Source organism: Podarcis tiliguerta (assembly GCF_965153285.1).
Source record: "Podarcis tiliguerta genome assembly, chromosome: 8".
Classification (NCBI taxonomy): domain Eukaryota; kingdom Metazoa; phylum Chordata; class Lepidosauria; order Squamata; family Lacertidae; genus Podarcis; species Podarcis tiliguerta.
This window is the reverse complement of record NC_139541.1, coordinates 50,132,498-50,146,011: the sequence shown is the minus strand read 5'-3', so window position 1 is coordinate 50,146,011 and position 13,514 is coordinate 50,132,498. Positions and strand designations below refer to the sequence as shown.

The window sequence follows — 13,514 nt, the reverse complement described above, 5'->3', positions numbered from 1 at the left end:
AACTGTCCCTGCCCCTCCCCCCCGCAACAACATCCCAGCAAAGAGCCTGTTCAAGAGCCTCAGCTTTTGTAGCTGGAGTCAGTCAGGGACATGCCCAACCAGGCCAGGTGGAAAAAGGCCTCCCATCACCTGATGCCAGGATTTGAGCTTGGCTCAGGTGCTTTCCCACTGCACACCTGCCCTTCCACCGCGGCCTCGGAAGACCAGGCCAGCCCACCTGGAGTAGCTGAAAGGGGGCCACACTGAATATGTTCCTTCCCTTCATGCTCCCAGTGAGTGCAGGAAACAGCATGGCCTTGAGCAGTGATGGCAAAGTGTTCCTAGTCATGTGCAGACTGAGCTTTGTACAGAGAACTTGCCTTTGCCAGGCAAGGTGGGGCCAGCAGGAATACAGCTTTATCATTACACACACAAACACACACACACACACACACACACACACACACACACACACACTTGCAGTACCTGTCCAGCCACTTCTTCCTCTCCTTGGCCAGCTCCTTGACACCCTCAGGGATGTCCCCCTTCTCAAGGTGCTGGAAGGCCTGGGCCCAAGCTGCGTTGGCTGCTGGGCCGCTCCGTAAGCCCCCTTCCCCTTTGGCCAGGCAGCCCAGCAGGTCAGCAATGCAAGCCAGGGATCGAGCAGCAACGCCAGGGTCTCTGGCCATGGAGGCAACTAGGAGGCAAACAAGAAGTGGCCTCAGAGCCTGAAAAGTGGCTCCTTGGCTTGAAACTGGGCTGGTCCTGGGAATGGCTACACCTGGGAACATTGGGAGGTTTTAATGGATGTCAAAATGGTCTGCAAGACCTCCCCAGAGCTAGTGGTCCATGGGAGGGCTGGGAGGAACCGTCTCCACAAAGCCTGCATGGATTCACAACGCAAGTGTCCCTGGAGCCAGGAAGAGTGAAGGGGAAAGAACCCTTTCTAGGAAGACCTTCGCCCACATGGGCAAGACCAGTCTGCCATCTTTGAAAACAGCCAGGTTGGGCAATGGCAGAGCTGCTCACTGAGGCACTGGTGGGCGGAGTTGCCAGACTCCCAGGGAACTCTGGGAACAGCTGAAGCAGAGGTGCCCATTTCCCCAGACTGGGGGAAAGGCAATCCAGCGGCAGCCAAGAGGAACCAAGGTGGAATTCTCACCCAGCCACTGGCAGGCATTGGGTAGGAGCCCCCTCCTTCCTTCCTTCCTTCCTTCCTTCCTTCCTTCCTTCCACTCCCATATATAGGCACCCTGCAATTAAAGGAGCAAAATGCTGCCCCAGACACACCAACACACACACCCTGCCAGTATGTCTCACCCTCGTCCAGTGTCTCCAGCATGGCCTTGTGGTAGCCCTCCAGGGCTGCGGAACGGATCAGCGGTAGGAGGCTGCAGTTGCTGTGCTCCATCAGGACCCTCTTGGTCTTGCTCTGGGCCTGCAAGAAGAAGGTGGCCCTGCGGGCAGCCAGCTCCGCCTCCTGGTCCAGGCTCCCCTTCAGCTCCTCCCAAGACATGCGCCAGGAAGTCCGCCAGCGCTGCAGCTGCTCAGCCTCTGGAGGAGAAAGAGGGGAGCCCAAGAGCCAGAGGACATCCCTGACTCCCAGGGGCTCGGAGGCATGCAGCACAGGAAACAGGCGGGCATTCAGCAGGCAGCGGCGGCTGGAAGGGATGTCTGGGCTCCAAAGGTCGTGACTCCTGGGCAGGGCAGGGATGGTGGCACGTCAGTCACTACCACCCAGCAAAGCACGGAAAAGCAGCCTCAACCCCACAAGGAAGGAAAGTGGCAACCCCCAGCCAGCCCTCCCCGCTACAAGGCCACAAACAAGTAAAGTCCCCCACTGCAAATGATGAACAAAAAGGCTGCTTTGTCCCTCATTTTTAACGGGACTGTAAGGAACAAAAATCCAAACTTGCAACACACATTGTATATTGAATATGAAATACACCCTGAAAGTGTCTCTTGAATGAGTATCAGTTGCACAAATTGAAATCTTGTCTTAATTAGTTAATGATGAGCCCCAGCACCTAGAGCTCGTGTCCAAGGAGGCATTTTTAATTTATACAGGTAAAGGGACCCCTGACAATTAAATCCAGTCATGAACGACTTTGGGGCTGCAGCACTCATCTCGCTTTAAAGGCTGAAGGAGCCGGCGTTTTTCCGCTTCCACAGACAAATTTTCCGGGTCATGTGGCCAGCATGACTCAGCTGCTTCCGGCAGAACCAGAGCAGTGCATGGAAACGCTGTTTACCCTTCCCGCCGGAGCAGTACCTATTTATCTACTTGCACTGTGTGCTTTCAAACTGCTAGGTTGGCAGGAGCTGGGACCGAACAATGGGAGCTCACCCCATCACTGGGATTCTAACTGCCGACCTTTCGATCGGCAAGTCCAAGCGGCACAGTGGTTTGTGTTGTACTTTTCATACACTGTTCAGGAGCAATTGTAGATAAGCAGTACATAAATAAAATAAATAGAGGCAGAGCAGCAGCTCCACAGCACAGGGTGGGGGTGGGGTGGCTGATGTGTGGGGCCCTCAAGAGAATGGGCTGGGACCTGCACACGTACCGTATTCCAGTGCGGAGGAAAAACTCACTCCAGGGCCTATTCAGGTAGGTGCCGCCTTCTTCTGCCATACTCTAAAGAGAGAAGAGGGCAGGCGTGAGTGTCTCAGAGAAGGAGGAATAACCAAGAGAACAGAGGCGGGTGGGATGGGGCAGACAGTTCTGGGGTTCTTGAGGTCACCTTCCTCAAGACAATCTGCCGCCCCCAGTTCTCTGAAGGAAGCAGCAGAGTTGCTGTGGGGAGTGGGATTCCCCAGAGACTAGCAAGATGCCTCCAACATGTATGGGCTCCTTCCCCCCAGGCCAAGCAGACTCCTGTTACACACCTGCCAGTCATCATGATGCCCACTCAGGGTGAAGACCTTGCAAGGGATCCCTCTCAGCCTGACAGTGTGTCCCTGGACAACTACGTCCCGAAGCAGGTAGCTCCTGAGGGCCACGGAGGATGCCACGTCCAGCCCAGTGAGGAGGCAGCCAGCGTGGATCTCCAAAGGACCCTGGAGAAAAAGACCAAGGGGACTCGGGCATTTGTGACACACACTCAGCTCTCCTGCCACTGCAGGGAGCCCACATGGGGCTTGTTCTTTGGGTCTCTGAATTGGCAGGACAGCTGGGAGAGAGGGGAGACTGTTTGCCCACTGCCCCAGGGCAAGGCCCACCCGGAGAAAGCAGGCCTGAGATCCTGGCTCAAGGTTGCTGCAGCCAAATCACCCTGTCAGCCTGAGTGTCAGGCAACTAACTGGCTGGGGAGTGTCAGGCAAACGAGGGTAGGCAAAACACCAGCAGCTCTGGCTCCCTGCAGCCTGTTTACAGCATTTCTGCCCCCCTCCTTCCCTCCAAGGACCTCAAGATGACGGATGTGGTTCTCCACCCCTTCAGTTTATCCTCAGGGCAGCCCAGTCAGGTAGGTCTGGCTGAGAGGCCGTGACTGGGCCAAGGCCACCCAGTGAGCTTCAGGGCTGAGAGGGAGATTCAAACCCTGGTCTCCCAGGTCCTAGTTCAACCCTCTTAACCCCTACACCACACTGAACCTTGGGTCCTTGTCCTCCTCATATCATCTCCTGCCCTAGGCCTGATCCTGCCAAACCTCAAGGCTTGGCCTTAAATACCACCTCTGGGATTGGTTCCTGTTCCAAATCCACCAAAGATGACCCTGGGTCACCAGAGAGAGAACTTCTGGCGCTCAGCAGAGCACAAGGGCAGTTGCCAAACTTCTTACTCCCATCCCCAGCATGGCCCACCTTCAAGCGGCAGTGCTGGATCACGCTCCCAGGCCACACTTTCACTGCTCCCTCCAAGAGACTGTTGGTGACAGAGCAGCCCTCAGCCAGCAGCTGAGGCTCCTGCATGGGAAGAAAGAGGAGGGGTCATGGTGAGGCAGGGAAGTCCAGGCAGTCTTGGCAGACTCTACCTACATAAGCTGCTAGTCCTTATGGGTGGGGAGCAAAATGTGCAATCAAGTGGGGCAGCATCAGGTGAAATGCAAGGTCCCAGAGTAGAGCTTAGCAGAAGGAACTGCCCCATATGAGCTCCATAGCAGCTCTTTGCCCCTTCCCCTTTGGCAACAGCTGTTCCTTCCATCCTCAGTTTGTTCCCACACCTTCTAAACTACAAGAAAACCAGAATTTTGGAATCTTAATTATGGAAAGTTGTCTCATCAGCAGAATGCACATAGACTTCAGTTTCACCCAGTTGTATATCACACCTGCTGCCCCACCCTGCCAAGCACACACACAACTGTGCTGCAGAGAAGGGCTGCTGGGGTGGAGTGAGGGACCCTCCCACCAAAACAAGGCACTCAAGAGCCTCTGAGAAACCCCCAACCAGGGGTGGTACTCACAGCCACATGGGAATGTGCCACTTTGCGGAAGGACCTGCTGCGGGCATTGCCTGGGTGGGGCATGAGGTGGCGGATGTGGTCGCTGGCAGACATGGTCATGTAGTCATAGCAACCCTCAGGGATGTACGCTGTGGAGAGGGAGGAGCCAGAGGCCACAATTGGCACCTCAGAGGGTATCCCACACCAACAAGGCCTCCAAAGGCCTCAGGAAGGAAGGTCAAAAGAGGGAAGCCAGAAACGTGTTATGTAGCCAGCTCAAAGGGAGGCAGATATTGGGATTTTGTGTGCAGTGTGCCCCTTGCCTCCCTGCTGGGCACCCTTGCCCACACCCTAGGACAGAAAGCATTGCGCTGCCCCAGAAAACCAGCATCGCCAAATGGTGAAAGCGAGGCCAATTTCACCAACCAGATGTTTTTGACAACTCACATCAGCCCCAGCATTGTATAGCTGTGCTAGCTACAGCTGATGAGTCAAAGTTCAATACATCTTGAGAGCACCAAGCATCAGGCCAGAGAGGCTGGCTGGCATTGGACGAGGCAAGTTCACAACCTCACCCATTGTGAGAGGCACGGCATGGAGAGCTTTCCACAGCACGGAACGGGCACTTCTCTCTGACCCTGCCTCCTGGACATTGTCGCCGCTGCCCATCCCTGGTCTCTGACCCTTCACAAAGGCCTCTTCGCCGACTCCCTTGGCCATGCAGAGCAGGATGTCGAAGAAGAGAGAGAGCTGGCATGAGGGAAGAACAAGGAGGGGGCGAATGAGTCTTCTGGACAAGGAAACATCTGGCTCCACAAGGAGACACCCAAGCAAAGCATTTGCACATCATGACAAGTGGAGGGACAGTTTCCAAGCTGTGCAATGGACTGACTGGAAGAACAAATGGGGTGGGTGGGAGAGATTGAAGTTAAAAGCTGCCCAGGGGGGCTTGCAGGGATCTGCAAGGAAGCAGGCCTAAGAGCATAAGCACAGCCTGCAGGATCAGGTCGGTGGACCATCTCGTCCAGCCTCCTGCTCTCACAGTGGCCAGCCAGATGCTTGGGAGAAACCCACAAGCAGGAACCGAGCACCAACAAACTTAAAGTAGCATGGGGACAGACAAAGGAGGATACCTTCACCCCAGTGTGGCTCCCCTTTATCACATATAGAGGCCAAGAAGATAATGACCTATCCAACCCAACAACATATGAATCAATATGACTAATCTGACCCAACGACCCCATTCTCACGCATACAAGCAAATCACATTGCAATCAGCCAAGCTCTGATAGAGGACCGAAGCACATGATGCTGACACAAACACCCTGTACAAACATTACGAAACAGAAAATCATTATCCCTACTATCTCTCCCCTCCCCGTCTCTCTCTCCCCTCTCGTTTCTCCCAACTGCATAATGCAGATGACAAGAGTGTTTCATACCAAATGCAAACAAACTGTGGTAAAGACTCTTATGAATTGAAAGTGGAGACACTATATGTACTTTTCTTTGTTTATTTGCTTGTTTGTTACACAAGAAAATCTTTAATAAAAAACTTTTTTTTAAAAAGAGCACATTTCTCTCCCGCGGTTTCTAGCAACTGGTATTCAGAAGGGTATTACCTCCGATGGTTGAGGCAGAGAATAGCCATCATGGCTAGTAGTGGAGGATCTCTGGGCTCAGACCAAAGCTCACTCACTGTTCCGCAAAGTGCAGAAAGAGGGAAGCTGTGCAAGCTCCAGTGGTCTCTGTCTTAGGGAGGTGTTATCCCCCCCCCCCCAAAAAGGGTATTGCATACAGAAAAGAAGAGGAGAGAGAGAGGGAAGGGGCTTCTCAAAGTGCCCCCCCCAAAAAAACCATTTATTATAGTTGTTAATGCCCATTGAGAGGTGGAATAGCTGCTTCAGCGGGAAACAGTTTTGCCAGAACACTGAATACTGTTTAGGCTGCTTCCTCCTTGGCCAAAGGCAGCCTCACTTGTATAAGTCATAAGAAGAGGGAGGGAGGCCATTCCTCCACCACACAAACACACACACCTGCAAAAAGCTGCCAAGATTCAGGAGTAGAAAGAAATGATGGGGGAAGACCACAAGCAATTATTACTACATACTGCATCATGGCATAAATTCCACCGAATACAAGATGAAAGCAGAACAAGATGCAGACACAAATCTCTGAGAACAATAATAAGATCAGTTAAACAAACTCAAATCTTCCACACACACACTAAAGAAAACATTTCATCAGGTGCAAAATTGATCTTCCACAAATGGTAAGGTTACACCTCAGGGAAAGCCTTCCTCTAAACAAAAAGGACTTCCATAAGCACTTAAACATCATCTCAGGGGGTGCCTGACTGTTTTTGGTTGGAAACTCATTCCAGAGAGCTTATGCTGCAATACTAAAAGCCTGGTTTCTAATGCAGGTAACGACACCTCTGGGGCCAGCAGTACTCTGGAGCTGCAGCTGCAGGACAGCCATCTATGGTGCAAGGCAGCTCTTTGACCCTTGAGATATGAAGAAAACGCTTTTGTGACATATTATGCAAAAAAGCCCTCTCAGGGTCAGATCACGATGTCCTTGGCAGCTTGAGGCATTCTTCCCAATACCCAAGAAACCATCACTGCAATAGGAATACTAAAGCCAGCCCAGCCTCAATGCCACCTGCCTCCTCATAGGGGAAGATGGGGAGCGGGCAACACAACTGCAGCTCTGTTATAGCATATTTTGGTGCACATGGGCGTCCCAACATTTTGCAGCTGGAGCACTGAGCTTCCAAAAAAACCCCACCAGGAAGAGGTAACTCAAATGGAGGAGAATTCACCATGGCAGGGAAGCCTTGAAGGGCCTGCAAAGCTGCAATAGGACCTGAGAACACTAGTGTGCCCACAATCCTCACAGCACTGCTTCCTGCAATAGCTGTTGCTGTGAAGAAGTGGAGGGGGGAGCACATTCTCCCAACAACTCAATGCTGCAGTTGGAGAACAGGGGAAATGCTTTGCCCAGGAGAAGATGTGCTAGGAGGTGGTGTTGGGGACATCCTCTGGATCACTCGCATTGACTGGAGGCAGCAGCCCATTCTGGGCCTGGGAAGACCCCAGCTGGTGCCCTCCAGATGCTGGCCGCAGATGGCGGGAGCTGTATTCCAAGAGGATGCCGTGTCAGCTGCCCCCCAGCTTGACTTGGCAACTCTTAACACAATCTTCAAGAGCACTTTGACCTCAAACTCAGGTTGTACTGGCCTTTTGAAGGCTGACTCAATGGGCCCAAAGCCCCACAGCTCACTCACCTGGCCTTCGCCCTGCGACCATCCATTGTGGGGGTCTCTGGCCAGGGGCTTGCTGCCGGCCACTCGGGACTTCCCCCAGACCAGCTGCATTCACACCTGGGCAGATTCATCTGCAGCCACCCAGGTGATTTCCTCTTCCCTAACCTGCCTCTTCTTAAGGGCCTCACCTGGATGGCGGGGGCTCCTGAGTCCAGCCCCATGTAGGTGCAAGCATCAAGGGGTGGGATGACATGGGTGGCCAGAAGCTGCTCCGCTGCTTCAGAGGAGAAGAAGACAACCCCACACACCTGCAGGGGTAATAAGAAGCTCAGCTTTTCTAGGGTTTTTAGCCCTGCAGACTAGTGAGATTTTAAGAGTTTCAGGCAGATGGTTCTGCACCAGGCTTGCCCTGCAACTGAGTGCTCACTCACACTTAATTTTTGCCCTGCACTTTCTAGCCACAGGTCCATGCTCCCCCCCCCCTCAATTTTCACAGGAAAACCAGCTCTTTGATGCAGAATCAGAATACATAGCAATTTGGGTTTCCACGGATTGCCATCTGGTTCAGTCTACCTCTGAATACCAGATGATGGGGAATAACAATGGGAAAGGTGAAGTTTCACTCGGGTCCTGCTTGGGGGGCTTTCTTTCCTTGGGGGCATCTGCTTGGCTATGGTGAGAATGTCAGGTCAGCCGGGGGCATGGATGACCCCCAGGAAAACGACAGGAACGTTTCCAGCTTGTCCCTCCCACCAGCATGCAGCTCTAGGGGGTTCCGACAGCCTTCCCCGACAATTTATAGTGACTCATGTCTTGGAGACATTGAGCACACATCCAGAAACTCAACAGAGAATAGGATGCTGCACTAGATGGGTCTGATCCAGCTGCAGGGCTCTTCTTGTGACTCCAGCCCAGGCCCAGAACTCACCAGTGGGACCTTCCCGTCTGGCCCCACACACTGCCGGATTTGGTCTTCGGGGCTTTGGTAGAAGATGTCTTGCACCACCCCCTGGAGGGACAAGGATGAGCAGAGTTACCCCAAGGAGCGTCAACAGCTAATGCACTTGGGCAGCAATTATCTGTGAGAGGAGGGCCTAACGAGACACGGTGCTAATCACTTGGTTGGCTTTTTTATTTTTTATATAGTAGCCCGGAGACTGAGGCTTTCACCCTTTGTCTCCTCCACAGTCCTGATCTGGGCTGCATCTGCCAAACCACATCTACAGTATCTGCCCTGGAAGGAAAGATACACAACTATGTCTTCTTAGGGGACCCATGAAAGTGGGGCAAGTGAGGAGAGGCATCTTCAGATGCTGCTGCGGTTGTAGCTCCCATCAGACCCTGCAAGCAGCATGGTTAATGGCCAGGGGAGATGGGAATGGGAGTCTAGCAATGCCTGGAGGAAAGCAAGCAGCCCAGGAAAAGGATGCCATCAAAGGGAAAACACCCAAAAGAACTCTGGACCTGAAACTTGTTGTCCATTACTTTTGGGAATTGTAGAGGCTTTCCAGCCCAAATGCCGAAAGGGTCATCCAGGATGCTCCTCTGCCTGTCCCAGGCTGGGGGTTATAGGGGCAACTGGGTGGCTGCTGGAAGAGGCTTGGGTGAGGTACCTGAGTGTCAGCGAAGTAGACTCCATGCTGCCTGGCATAGGAGATGCTCCCGGGCACAGCAATGACTCTCACCCCCTGGAATCCATGCCAGTCGATCTCTGGGAGGAGAGGGGAGGCATGCAGCTTTACATCAGATTTGGTAAGTTTTGCCCATTGAGGAACACCCACCCACAACCTCCCAAAATGGAAATCAAAATTAAAGGAACACCTCAAAATGAATCAGGGGAGGAGAAAGAAGGCACCTTTCAGCCATTCCTCAGGACGCAATCTGTTCTGGCTTGCAAAGAACCGCCACTCTCTCCCAGCCAGTCCTTGCGGCCTCCCATACACCTTACCTGTCATGGTTGGGACTGTGAGAAGCATATCTGTGCTGGAAACCCAGACCCCTGGTGGAGAGCCTCTGCACACCTGGAAATGGAGACAAGGAGGAGGAATCTGAGCCTGTAGGAGCAGGAGCAGCACCTCTGAGAGGAGATGAGTGGAAGGCTTGCCCACAATCTCAGCAGGGCCAGGGCAAAGCCCACCTGCAAGGATCCGCCCCACTGACCTGGTGCATCAGGGTTGCAAGGAGGCTGTCCAGGTTGCAGGTGAGTGCCTCAGCGGGGGCCGCAGGCTCCTCCAGGGGGAGGCAGGTGAATGCTCGGCTGCAGTCATCGAATAGGAAGTCCCGGCCCTGGCAAGAAGGAAAGCAGAATAGCAGAGCAGCAGAGGGAGCAGGCCGAAGGCACAGCCTCCAGGTACTTGGGCTGAGGATTAGGAGCAGGTCGTCCCACCGAGAGGAGGGAAGTCTCCTGCTGTGGAAGCTCTTCTCCTTGGTGCCTGACTAGAAACAAGGCACCGCCTTCTTGCTCTTCTGAGGATCGCACCCAAGCACGGTCAGTGCAGCCCCACTACAGAGCTCACCATGTGCAGAATGAGGATCCAGGCCTTTTGCAAGACGTCAGATGTGACCACCTGGAAGGAACATCAGAGGGGGGTCTCTTAGATTAGGAAATACAATGGTCTGGAAGCTGAGAGACAAAAGAGGTGCCATGAGCAGGGCAGAGGAGGCAGAAGGAGGCAGCCTGGGGTCAGGGATCCTAGGAGTCCATTCTAATTACTGCTTTCATAAATGTCTACATCTTCTATTAGTTTGATTTAAAAAAAATTAAAGAGAAATAAATAAATGTCATAAATGCATAGAGAAGGGGTGTTGGCACTTAGCTAGCCACTGTGAGAACAGGATGCTGGGCTAGGATGGGGCCTCAGCCTGATGCAGTGCTGTGATGGTACCAGGGCAGATATCACAACATTGCCCTCCCATACCTGCTCAGTCAGTAGGTGGCCTTAGGCATGAGGGTTGGGGGATTCTGCTGGCGGAGGTCAATTGGCACTTGTGTTCTCCCTTGCTCACCGTGTAGCCTGCTCGAGCGCTCAAGTGCTCAGCTGCCACCAGGAGCGCGTTGAGAGTGGCTCCTCCACTGCCAACCTGGCCCTTGGGGTCTTCAACCGTGAGCAGGATGGGCTGTCGCCCCAAGGAGCCCCGATCCCTGCGGATCTCCAGCTCTGGAAACCAAATGAATAGAGACTCAGTTAGTAAACACAGGTCACAGCATAGAGAAGGTGAAGGAAGAAGGATCCCTGCAGCTTGTGAGAAGCCCCAGAAGTAGGAGTGGAAGGGTCAGTGGCTCCCTGGTTGGTCCCAGCCTTTCCTGCATCCCTCAGTCCTGCCAGCCCTTGCCTGATGCTGGTCCAGCCACGCCTGCAGGTGGATTCCCAAATACTAAAAGGTTTCACGGTGACCGAGGACATTGCTTGGGCTTGCTTTTGGTTAGGCAACAGAATATTAAAAGCTCATAGTTAGCTGCTAAGCCTGCCACCTCCCCAAAGACATCAAATCTAGCCTAAAGGGCAAGAATAGCAGTTAAAGTATTGTCTAACATCAACAAGATGTAGTCAGTGAAAAAATTAATACCATACTGCCAACTCATTTTTTTAAAAAAACCACAGTGCTCTTCAACAAAATCATGAAAGCATAATGAAATTACAAAATCATAAAATAGCTCTGGATTTTCAACAAAGGGTTGAGTGAGGTGGCCTACAAGCTCCACTCCAACTTCGTTGTTCTGAGTCCCACCCCACCCCCCTGATTTTTAATTCAGCTCCAGCCCTAACCTTGCCCTGCAACGTGTTGGCTCGGATCCCTGTGTGGACAGGAAGGCCTCCACTCACCTTTTTGGAAGGCAAAGACGCTGTCCTTGTGCTGACATGTCAAAACGATGACGGTCCAGTCCACCTCTCCTCCAGCCATGCGTTTAAAACAGGCCTCTCTGCTTTTCGCACTGCTGAGCCTGCAAATAAGGGAGCCACCTGCCAATCAAGCTCAGCTTAAAAGCCACTGATCTGAGTGACACAATTACACAAGTCCTGCCCAATCACAAGGTTGGACCCCTCCAGTATCTATTAGTGAACATGGAAAAGGGGGGTGGCATATGTCAGCCCAGCCATGCAGTTCTTGGGTCTACTGAAGAGCCAACATGTTTTTTTGTTGGACTACAACTCCTATCACCACTGAACACTGGGTCATTTTTGACTATTGCTGATGGGAGATGGAATCCAACAATTTCTGGGGGACACCATATGGGTGCAGTGGGTGAAGAGAGCAGGGGAGCCAGTGTTCCAATTGCTGTCTGCTTATGAATCTTGCTGGCTGATGAATGTGGGCTACCTGCTGTCTCACTGGACTACTGCGAGTCACTGTGCCTGCCTGTAGGTAAACCTAAGTGGGTATAACTTCCCTAATGTATACATTGTTCTTTCCCACTTCCCTCCTCCTGCCCATGCAATCTCAAATATACATTGGATGCCCCTTTCGGGACAGGGGTGGATAGGGCAGTGGCGGCTCTCCTCTGGTGCACTCTAGAAACACCAGGAACATCATGGATGATGTTATATGTAAAAATAAATAATACAAAGGTTGCTGCATATCACCAAAGGGCATTGCATTTATCGCTTTCATACTTCACTCAAAAAGAGACTGATTCATGTTCACTTCCTCCTGGATAAAGTTTATTTATGCTGATAAAGTTTTTTGGTCTCAAAGTTCCCCAGAAGGCAAGGGATCCTTGATAGGTCTGTGGGGAGCTTTGGGTCTCTGGCTTTTGTGGTCACTTCCCACCATTCTGGCAGCAAAGCTGTTGTGAAGATCCTGCTCTTTCAGCGCTTTTGCGAAGCCCTCCCATCCCAAACGAGTTGGGCATCATTCCTTCTTTCACAAGCTGAACAAACTAAGCTGAATATATAAATATAAAACATGCAAAATTAGCATGATTTATACCGGCTGCAAAATTTGTTTTTCTCTAATGCCACTGAACATAGACATAAGTGTTTTAATCAGCACAGCCCGGCGTAAAAACAGTCCTGGGCATTAATTTGGGCAGGGAAAACAAAACAAATAGTGCCCCCCCCCCCCGCCCAAGTAGGTGACCCTATTTTGTACCACAGTGAAACAAAGAGTTTGTGGGATCTTGTCACAGCCCCCCCTTCACATATTTGCATTTTTGACAGGCATGTGTGCAGCCAACACCCTGTGCTAACACCAAGGCCTTCCTAATGGGCTCCCTGCCAACATCATCCCTGAAATGTTATCCTTTCCCAGTTCCATTGTTTAGAGAGGGGAAAAACCCACCCCACAGTCTCACCCCAGAGGGCTCAGCATCTGAAGAATTCTTACTAAGCTTTTACATGTTTTACTTTTCTGTCATTATTGTTACATTTCTATCCCACTACCTTTCCTACAAAGAGCTCACGGAGGTGTAGATGGTTCTCCCCTCACCTCCTCATTTTTATCCTCACATCAACCCTGTGAGGTAGGTTAAGCTCAGAGAGAAAGAGAGACTGCCATGACTGAGTGGAGTTTTGAACCCAGGTCTCCCGAGCCCTGAGGCCAGCACTACACACCACACGGTTGAGGCTGCCTCTGGGAGGGAGGGACATTCCCTCCCTCATAGGAGCCAGGCGCCCCCTCCACTCCTTGTGGGAAGGACTTTTCGGCCCTTTCACGGGGCTTCCTTCCTGAGGCCCACTTTGCAGGTAGCGAAGCTGCTGCAGCCCGAAAGTGCATGACACGCTTACACGGGAGTAAGTCCCACGGGAGCCAAAACGACTTACTTCCGAGTAGACGTGCAGCAGAGCACGCTGAGGCTGCAAGCACCTTAATAATATCGGATTAAACAGCCCCTCCTTAACACACCACGACAACTTCCTCCTCTTGCGCTGGCGCTTTAACTGAGC

General features: G+C 52.3%; 1 protein-coding gene across 2 annotated transcripts in view; it reads right to left on the bottom strand.

The window, feature by feature from the left end:
• The window catches only part of FCSK (fucose kinase), a 21,725-nt gene extending 8,211 nt beyond the window's left edge, over window positions 1-13,514 (bottom strand). For both annotated transcript variants that reach the window (XR_014514425.1, XM_083453507.1), the window contains exons 1-16: window positions 13,392-13,514; window positions 11,454-11,572; window positions 10,636-10,787; window positions 10,146-10,196; window positions 9,790-9,915; window positions 9,578-9,650; window positions 9,243-9,340; window positions 8,558-8,638; window positions 7,818-7,937; window positions 4,937-5,111; window positions 4,383-4,510; window positions 3,784-3,885; window positions 2,869-3,039; window positions 2,547-2,617; window positions 1,300-1,676; window positions 466-676 (exon numbers count right to left, since the gene is read on the bottom strand). Coding sequence is in view for 1 of the 2 variants with exons in the window: in XM_083453507.1 (XP_083309633.1) it covers window positions 466-676; window positions 1,300-1,676; window positions 2,547-2,617; window positions 2,869-3,039; window positions 3,784-3,885; window positions 4,383-4,510; window positions 4,937-5,111; window positions 7,818-7,937; window positions 8,558-8,638; window positions 9,243-9,340; window positions 9,578-9,650; window positions 9,790-9,915; window positions 10,146-10,196; window positions 10,636-10,787; window positions 11,454-11,532 (2,015 nt within the window). In the remaining variant the exon portion in view is untranslated. The remainder of the gene's footprint in view (window positions 1-465; window positions 677-1,299; window positions 1,677-2,546; window positions 2,618-2,868; window positions 3,040-3,783; window positions 3,886-4,382; window positions 4,511-4,936; window positions 5,112-7,817; window positions 7,938-8,557; window positions 8,639-9,242; window positions 9,341-9,577; window positions 9,651-9,789; window positions 9,916-10,145; window positions 10,197-10,635; window positions 10,788-11,453; window positions 11,573-13,391) is intronic.